Here is a 10,066-nt window from a genome sequence, read left to right as displayed (position 1 = left end):
CAGGGAGAGAAATGGAGCAGCTTTGTGGTGTCGTCGCTTAAGGCATTCTCATTCCTCCCCCCCCCACCAAATTATGCTGATTATTTTTGTTTTGTGATGTGATGCTCCATTCTTTTTATGGAAATGTGTCCCATATGCTATTGCTAAACACACCTGTCTGTGACTATAACACGCCAGTGTGCTATGAAAACTATGGTGTGTGGGTCAGCGAATTGGTGCATGCTCCATTGACAGGAGGATCATGAATCCATGATGATCTTCTTCACATTAGCTGCAGAGCTGCCAGCTCAGCTTATTAAGAAGGGTAGATAAATCCTAGAAAAGATACGGACATATTGCTCCCTTTAGATCTTTTTGGCCACACTGCAAGAGGCATTTATTCTGATAATGTTAATCAATGTCTTGTTTCTTTGGCACAGTCTTAGTTTCCTAGTCATTGCAAGTATGGTCGGTCAAAAGTGGTTTGCCAGCTCGGGTGGAGGAAGGAAGGGGGGTCAAAAAGATCTAAAGGGAGCAATATGTCCGTATCTTTTCTAGGATTTATTTTGGGCAATGTTGGCTATTCAATGAACGTGCATCCTGATTTGTTCGCCCAGAGGTTAGATGACATTGCGTCACAGCAAGCATTGTCCCATACTTTCTATCGAGTGCCTTTTCCTGTCACTTTCCTTACTGCAAAAAGTCTGTTAAAAAGTTAAGAGAGAGGAACACAAAATTACCCTTGATTTAGTTTTTCAGGTGTTTGCTGGTGTGCCTTTGGTCTTACGGGAAGAAACATCTTAGAATTGTAGAGTTGGAAAGGACCACAAGGGTCATCTAGTGCAACCCCCTGCAATACAGGAATATTTTGCCCAACATGGGGCTCTAGCACACAGCCCTGAGATTAAGAATCTCTTACTCTGCCATCTGAGCTACCAAGGCAGATCAACTCTTTTAATCTGGTTCACCAACCTACTGAATCACCTTGGCTCTTCTAGCTTACCCAAGCTGGTTTATCCCATTTACTTATTGTACTTACTTGGAAGTAAGGCCCATTCTGATTAGTCATGGATAAAGTTGTGCTGTGAAAAAGGCAAGTCAAGGCGTTCCTGCTTTGTGAATGGTGCCATTGTTTCTAAGGACATTGTCCAACTGGAGCATGTTTTGCCAATCAGAAGGTCGGCAGTTCGAATCCGCACAACGGGGAGCATGTCTACAGGAGGGTTGACCTGGTGAGGGATCTGGGAACCAAGTTTTGTGTGCAATGCTTGAAAGAGTTGGGTATGCTTTGCCTGAAGGAGTGATGATTAAGTTCAAGCCTTCAAATATTTGAAGGGAATCTCATACAGGAGACAGAACAGGCTTCTTCTCCACTGTTCCAAAGGATGGAACTAGGACCAGCAGTGAGATTGCAGGGAAGGAGATTTCGGCTATAGTTTTTAAGAGAAGCCTTTCTTAAGAGCTATTCAATAGCAGAATATGCAGTCTCAGACATTTGTGGGCTGTCCATTGTGGGAGGCGTTCAAGCAGAGGTTCAAGTTTATGCTGTTTTTTCCTGCACTGCAGACCTTGCCTGGACCAGATGTATCATAAAATCACCACCAATGAACTACAGTAGGTTAATCTGCTGCACAGCAGGAACAGCTCTGAATTGAATTTTAAAATTCAGTGAGATGGCATGGGACTTTTCTCTAAAAACAGCAGAAAATCTGACTATGCTTGTGCATGCTTTCCTGGATCGTGGCTTCTGGTTGTTGTGGGGAGAGAGGTGTGAGGGAAAGTGTTTAATTCTCAGGTGGTGAACTTTTTGGCTCTGCCGATTCTTACTGGATCAAACTTCACAGGTGGACAGGGGTGCCCACCTGTCAACACCGGACCTCACATTGATGTCAGGTAGTTGGGCGCTTTGAAGTCCCAAAGTTAGGACTTCAAAGCACTGCAGGATTTGCAAGAGAGCTTTGCATGGCGTTTTCAAGCTCCTCGAGCATCACCTTTACCCATTAGCTGATGGGCGGCAGTTCCAAAACCTACTGCCTACAGACATCAGCTACTATGGGAGCAAGGGCCACCTAGGAAACCTGTTTGCCAGTGCTCATTTGGCTTGCTCTAAGGCTTGTAATGATGCGCTGAAAGCCACATTTCTACCTGCTGCAACCTGATGTCACATATGATGTTGTGTGAGCAGCAAGTGAGCGTGGATCAAGGAAGACAGTCTTGTGCTCCAAATCTGAATCCCTGTTGGGCTGAGTTTGGCATGCAGGCTGGAACTTCTCCACCCTGCTTTAATGGCTAGTGGTCTCCTTTCCATCTTCCATAACTGCCCTGTTTGGTGTTATGCATTGGCCTGTTTGCTGAATCATTGGCTTCTTCGTGGAAGCATCTCATTGATTTGAATGGACTTACTTGCATCTGGTTATAATCTCCCAACTGGTTATTTTATATGCTGGCTTAGCCACTCAGCTTGGCTCATATATCTACTTAGCAGCCCGAGCAGAGTTTTGTCAACATCAGCACTATTGATGGGGAGAAATGCTGGCAGAATTGGGCAAGCCTCGAGTTTCAGCTCAAAAGCAGAATTTTTATTAGCTCTTGCAGATCTTGCTTTGCAGCCACTGTGTGGTACATAAAACCCCAAATGCTATGCACATGTGGGTTGGCTTCCTGCAACTGCTGGAATACATATGCACATGAAACCCACTACTTAACCCAGCTCATTCCTATCCTTGCTTGCTTCTGATCCTATAGAGTTCAGTGGTTTTGACTCCCAGCTAAGCATGCATTAGGAGTGGCAGCCTCAACACAGTCTTTCGGGACTGATTCTACTTCCACAAAAATGACGGCTGATGTCATGGTAATTATTATTTAAATGGAAGCTTTGAAGGAAAGCATCTATGCTTAAATGTCTTGCGTTTTTGATAAGACAAAAAGTCTATATAGTGCATGTATTTAAGTTACGCGTGTTCGCATCCAGTGTTTTATTTGAGCCTGTTAAAATTTCTAGAACCGAGATAAGCTTGTGTTGGTTTTTCGTGAATGGCTTCTCAGCAGCAAGTCTGAGATCAATGAGACTTCTTCCCATGCAAGCGTGTGTCGAACTGGCAGTGTGGTCATAGGGTTGGGTCCAGAACTAATCATACTTAGACTGAAATTGGTGGGAACTTAAAATTAGCCACAACCGACTTAGAGCCCATTGATTCCAGTGGTTTCTGCCTGAAGTATGGTTCAATCTGGATCCCACCCCTTTGTCTTTGATGGCGACAAGCTTAATCTTCCCTATTTGGTAAGGCGGTTTTTAGATCTTTTATAACTCATCACATGGGTTTGAGAGCAGAGATGCAGGCAGCTCACGTGGCATCTGCACAAACAGACACTCAACAGGACAATGAGTAAGATTATTGCAGGTGGAGCAACTTAATGGCATAGCAAAGCAATTTCCATCTAATTTGCTTGATTTTTTTTAAAGATGCTGTATTTCATCGCTTTATACTTAAAATATGCCCATGTTCTTTCACCTTTGTTAACTGAATAAAAATTATTTATTGTTACATACGGTATGCATCACTCTCGAAGTCCAAGCCTTAGGTGGGGCCATCTGCAAGGGGACGCCTACACATATAGGCTTTTTCCCTACATACTGAAACCCTAGTTGGTTCCAGAACCCAGGGAGGTTTTGTGGCACTGAAAAAACCTACGCTCAGGAGGATTTGCCTGGGAAATGCCCACCGCTAGCATGCTTTGCACAATGTATGCATGAAGCAGCTACAGTGTTGTTTTCATACTTCCTGATCCCAGGGACCGGCGTCCAAGAGCTTGCAAGCATCAAACTCTGTTTTTAAAAGAGGTTGGTACTGTGCGGATTCTCAGCAGAGCTGCAGCCAATCAGGACTTGATGCTTGGGTTTTGTCGCATTTGTGCTTCGCCTTTCTAAGGCAGCCTTTCAGCATCTTTGTACACCAAGTAAAAACATGGGCTTCTGGCGGAGCCCATAAAACTTTTGGTTGTGGGTTTAAAAAACTTTATTTGATGAAAAAATATAATACTCAGAAATGTGACTTTTATTTCTTCTGAACATGAACAATGAACCTGCATGGTATTTACAAATAATTGCCTTGACGGTTGAGGATGCATTTTATTGCTAGACTACAGTAAATTGCTAAGAAGGAAGGGGAAAAAACATGGTATGAACAGGTTTAAAACAGTAAAGCAGCTCAGATTCCAGTCACCAGCGCTTCGTTTGGAAAGTTGGGTGGCTCTTCTGAACTATTTTAAGTCATAATTATCAGTATTGCTTTAATATCTTTAGTGCAAACAATATTTCATTAGTCCAACTGCAACTCTCAGTAACCAAGTCAACTGCTTGTTTTTAAAATGCTCCTACTGTCGGGGCGGGGAAGGCTGCCTAACCCTATCTGCCAACACAGCGCAGACTTGACAAGACTCTACACAAGAGTAAAACTTGTGGATCCCCTACAGCAAACACACCATCAAAATTATATTACACATTGATAAGGTCTCTAAGACCAGTGGGGGACGGGACAGTAGTTGTAGCTGAATTACATCTGAAGGGCTGCAGGTTCGCTGCCTCTGAGCTGTGTACAAGTCTAAAAAATGCACCCCCAAATTGGAACCCCAGTGGAGGAATGCAGAAATTAGCACCACTGCAGCCCCCACTACAAAGCAGAACCCAAATGGCCTGAGTCACTTAGGAACACGGCCCACAATTCTCACCAAGTACCAGCAAGTTGTGGAAGAAGCTTGTCTTTTGGCTTCCTGGAGGTGTTTTTTTTATTGGGGGGGGGCAGCAGGAAGAGAAGGAATGGGATTTGTGGGGGGGGGGCACAAGCAGTCTGTGGATTCTAGCGATTGCCAGAGGTGTGTACTGTGCATGTAGAGCCCTTTAGAGCCTAGTCACAAAAATGTGGCACATTGATTTTCGAAACCATCGGTACCAATAGGATGCACACAGCTGCCATGTGGAAGATGGAGGGGGCAGGGGGTGGTGAAATGCACCGTAAACCAACATCAAATACCGGTATCGGTAAAGATGTGGTCTGCCCTTTTACACCCGATCGTTTAAGCGAGCTATTCAACTGGCAACCTTTTCAGTCGTATAATATAGGAGATGTGGTCTGTAAGAGTTCCCTTCCCCAAAATATTGAACCCCTTTCTTCAATTTTTTTACTTGTAGGGTAGGTAGCAAAACTGCCCGGGTTGGCTGATTTGTGTGCAGAGTTTAATTCCTAATAGAAATCAAGTCTACTTTTTAACATGCAATTGCTTGCTTCTAGAATAACACTAACTGCCAATGGCGGCTTTCTCTCCAATAGTATCTAAAGTAATTGGTGTGGTTGGTGGTTTATAGAACTTTAAAAGATGTCTAGCTGAACACACAGACACAAAGCAACTACATTATACTGCTCTATTAGCAGTATGTTTTGCTAACCAGAAGCATGGGCCACAGATAATCTAACAATAGCAACGAACGCAATGATATACATTGGTTTTCATTTTTAAAGGGTTTAATTGTGCTTCTTATAGCAGCCTACAATTTTGTATTCAACGCTCAACCTTTACCTATCTGAAGGTTTGAAAAGGAGGAGGGATCACAGAAGAATGCTGCTTTCAAAGAGGGCAGAGCATAAATAGAAGTTCGCATTTTTGGCTAAGGTTGACATATCCCACTAGATATGCACTTGCAGCCAACGTCACCATTGTTTGAGCAAACTACAACATAGCTCAGGATCAGTTCAGTTATTTATTGGGTACATTTAATGGCCTATGCTGGTAGATCTAAAAGAGATTTACCATAAAATAACCTGAACATTGTGCTTTTGGGGGGGGGGAGTAAAAGAAAAGCAAATAAGGAGAGGAGAGGAGGAAGATGCTTAGAAAGAGTGATTCCCTCGGTCTGGGCCTATGTACACATTTACACCCAAAGGAGGACCTCTGTTTTGACAATAAATAAATCGGATTTTCAAAAATGTCAATGCCCATGCACATTCTAAGGTGGAAACATGCTTGGAGAGTATTTACATGGGGCACAATCTGGCCGGATAAATCCCTGCACAAGTCCCATTTAAAATGAAATGCGCGATTCACCATGCTCATTTGCTCAGCTCCCATTCATTTTTATGGACCTTGAGCGAGATACTAGCCTGGAGGGGATGCGCCCATACATAGTAATTCTTCTTCCTCCATACAAAGTATTCTCTACCCAACAGCAGCAGAAAGTGCAGTTTCCCTCCAATGTCCTTTTGCACTGTAAATGTCCATTTGACGATGCCTTCAGTCCAGCTTCTGTGGAATGCAACCTTCCATCTCCACGACCTCTGGCCATCCTTCATACTTGTTTGTATCTTTGTTGTTCTTAATATGCTGCAAACAGGGTGGGTAATTGGGGAACAATTGCAACAGTCAAAATACTAAAGCGATAATTGGCTTTCAGCCTTTCAGCAAGAGACCCCCATATATTTACAAAATAAAAACTTTTTTATATAATCTCCTTTCATCTACAGTGATCTTGCAAATATATACAATACCACGTACAGTGGTACCTCGACTTATGAATAACTCTACTTACGAATGGAGCTCTGTCCGCCATCTTGGATGCGGTTTAGATAGGATTTTTTCGACTTACGAATGTGCGTTCGGAACGCATTAAATTCGTACGTCGAGGTACCACTGTATGTCACAACTGGTATAATAAGACTTTACTCCCTGTAGAAGAGCCCCAACATGTTTGGAAGTGTGAGCTAGTAAGATAAGACACCTAGTTAAGCTATCCTTGGTCAAAGGCTAAACACTTATTTTTAAAATCTATATTCTAGCTTTCTGTTTTGTTTTTTTTAAAATGATAAGGAAGCAAACATGGAGCAAACTTGCTGGTGTGCCTAAAACATGGAAGGTAGAGGCTTTTGGAAACGTGTGTAACAGAACTGAACTAAACATTCCAATTGCACCAAATGAAAGGGAAAATTCAAATGAACGCAGATATAACAGTTGCAAGTTTGCATACATTTGTACAGCTCTGTAATACAGAAGAGGAATGTGCTCCGGGGCTAATTTTCAGAGCCCGTTAAAAGCAATGTAGTTATGATCTAGGATCCAAAAAATGTGAGCGTTATTTGGGATGTTCCCGTATCTGTTAAAGAAACGGCAAGTTCCAACTTCCTTCTCGGGGTGAATGGTGGAAATTCAATGTGCTTTGGGATTACGTCAAAAGGTATTACTGAGACTTCTTGTAGCAGAGTAAGGTGTTTAAAATGCTGGAATGGCAGAACAGGCGACACCATTTCATTCTGCAGGTGGAAACCACTCAATGTTTCCCTATATTAAACACTTCCTGCAAACAGAAAGCCTGCAAAGTTAAAACTTCTCTCTCTTAAAGTGCTGGATTGCTAGTTAAAGATTGGTTGGTTTAATGTGCAGAAACATTAAAATGGGCACCCTCTGTCTGCAGCCTGAAGCAGTGCAGTCCTTTGTATCATCTCAGGATTCTACAAGGACATTCATTCTGCTGCCTGCGGAGGCCAAGGTGCGTCAGCTGTGAGTCTTTGACTCCACGTGGCTTTTCCAAACGTTAACCCGAGAACAAACCTGTTCAAATGGGCTTTTAGTCTTGATTCCTTTCCCGCCACAGAAGACCCAGTTGTCTCTGAAGCCAAGGTTTGTGATGGTTGTGCTTCCTAGTTCAGATATTAGTTTCCGAGATTCTTCATTAAGCCTTGGAAAAGATTCAAAAGGATTAATATACAAATGAACTGATAAGGTCCTGGCTGTATTAACCATGGGTTGCCAATGGGGTTGGCTTCTGAGTGTGCAACTTTCATCTGCCACTACCAGCATGACCAGATGTCAGGGATGATGACAGCAGCAACCTCTTGGGGGGGGGGGGTCACATTGACTGTCTGCGATCTACACAACTGATTCAAATAACCATTCCAATTCGTGTGCCATTCGAGTTGTGTTTACTTTGGGCAAAACGGTACAATTCAAGTCCAGTGGTGCCTTCACTTTGATACAGATGGATGCTATATGATGCCAATGCTTTAGATAAACTTCCATGGTCACTTAAGAAAAATACGTATTTCATCTAATTATCCTAGCCTCTCTTGGGCCACTACCCCTTCTACTTGCCCCCAACTGTAAACTCCAGAAGCATGGCCTACTCGAGGGCAAATGCACTGAAATTCTCAGGGATTTTCCTAGTCATTTTGCTTGATTATATAGCTAGATCAGGCCACGGACCTAATTAGATCCACAAGGACATTTTCTCAAAACCACAACTACCAGCCCCCCACCTGACATTGGAGAACAGGAGGCTTAGTTTGGTCAAATGTACGCTTCCAGAGCTAACACTAAATATGTAACTGGTAAATGAGCCACCACAGCATGAAAATTTGGGTCCCGGGCTTTTCAGACTCGTCTATAGAATCACAGAACTGTAGAGTTGGAAAGGACCATGTGGGCCATCTAGTCCAACCCCCTGCAATGCATGAATTTGCATTGGTTGCAAAATGTGATTATTATTATTTTCTGCTCTCCTACCCCACTACCTTGATATCCATGCTTTGGCAAAGTGTATCCTCTCCTCCCCACAAATGCTTAGGCTCAGCTGCCTCCTACAGATTGGGGAAATGACCTTAGGAGTGTCAAGCATTCGGAGAATTTGTGTCCTCCACTGCTACTATAGCAACTGACAAGTTAAGACATTGCTGCCTTAGTCCTTATCCATATGACTGATTCCCTATGTGTAAACAACCCTCTTTTTTTGGGTGGTCTTAGCAACTGCTTACTTAGTTGCGCCATCATCGTAGGTTGCCATTAATACGATTGTTCCATCTTTAATGGTCTTCAGAAAGTCAATAAGCGGGGCGACATCTAAACGAAACAGAAGTTTAGCACAACACAGTCACAATCGCATGCAGGGCTAAAATTTCTACATGGAACTTCCTTTCAAATAAGTTATAAGATGGAAAATAGCAATGCTAGTTAGATTAAGAGCCCAAACTAATTTATATTTAAGAATTACCCTTGAATGTTCTTTGCTAAATTTTGATGCTAAGTATTTGCAGACTGCTCAAAATTTCTATTTCTGGCGTTTCACAGTAGTGATAGGTGACATGCCATGGTGTTTAGCATTTGATGATAATGACAGCCAATATGTAATGGTATAGGCTAATGTTTTTAACTTCCTGCAAATGGGGAATGCTATCCACATTTATCTGTCTACTATGGAACTCCTGCAAGCCAATTACAAAAATCCTACCGTAGCAACCGTAGGGATGAGGAGCATGTGGCATCCAGATGTTGCTGGAACTCCATGGGCCCCAGCCAAAAGTAGAGAGATGTAGTTCAACAACATCTGGAAGGACACAGGTTCCCCAGCTGTGATCTTCTGGGGGCACTTTCTAGGTGCACACTCCATTCCACACATGGCTCTACTAGTTCTTTCCATTTCCCGCTGCGAGCTAAGAGTACTCCCGAAACGCACCCAGCCTTTTGCTGTGTGGATTTCAGAAGCACGGTTGTTGTTGTTTTTGGACCATTTATATACCGCTCGTGGGACCCAGGTGGCGCTGTGGTTAAACCACTGAGCCTAGGACTTGCTGATCAGTAGGTTGGCGGTTCGAATCCCTGTGACGGGATGAGCTCCCGTTGCTTGGTCCCATCTCCTGCCAACCTAGCAGTTCGAAAGCACCTCAAAGTGCAAGTAGATAAATAGGAACCGCTATAGCGGGAAGGTAAACGGCGTTTCCATGTGCTGCGTTGGTTTGCCAGAAGCGGCTTTGTCATGCTGGCCACATGGCCTGGAAGCTATACGCTGGCTCCCTCGGCCAATAATGCGAGTGAGCGCGCAACCCCAGTCGGTCACGACTGGACCTAATGGTCAGGGGTCCCTTTACCTTTACCTTTATATACCGCTCGTAGTTAAACAAAACTTTTAAGCGGTTTACAACATAGGTTAAGACATCTCAGAAGATAAACAGCAAATAATACCAAAACAAAAATAAAACTTAAACTAAATAGAGCATCCTCGTTCATATCAAAATAAACATTGCCACATAAAAATCAGCTGCGAAAAAAA

The 10,066-nt window shown here is 43.2% G+C and overlaps 1 protein-coding gene across 1 annotated transcript in view; it reads right to left on the bottom strand.

Moving 5' to 3' along the window:
* Positions 1-4,013: 4,013 nt before the first annotated feature.
* Positions 4,014-10,066, bottom strand: part of FAM3C (FAM3 metabolism regulating signaling molecule C) — a 32,652-nt gene continuing 26,599 nt past the window's right edge. Inside the window, exons 8-10 of the mRNA XM_035127304.3 lie at positions 8,775-8,859; positions 7,576-7,702; positions 4,014-6,354 (exon numbers count right to left, since the gene is read on the bottom strand). Of these exons, the coding sequence (XP_034983195.1) occupies positions 6,265-6,354; positions 7,576-7,702; positions 8,775-8,859 (302 nt within the window). The 3' untranslated portion in view covers positions 4,014-6,264. The remainder of the gene's footprint in view (positions 6,355-7,575; positions 7,703-8,774; positions 8,860-10,066) is intronic.

The sequence above is a fragment of the Zootoca vivipara genome, chromosome 9 (assembly GCF_965207765.1).
Source record: "Zootoca vivipara chromosome 9, rZooViv2.hap1.1, whole genome shotgun sequence".
In the NCBI taxonomy this organism is placed as follows: Eukaryota; Metazoa; Chordata; class Lepidosauria; order Squamata; family Lacertidae; genus Zootoca; species Zootoca vivipara.
The sequence above is the reverse complement of the archived record's forward strand: the minus strand, read 5'-3'. Positions and strand labels throughout refer to the sequence as shown.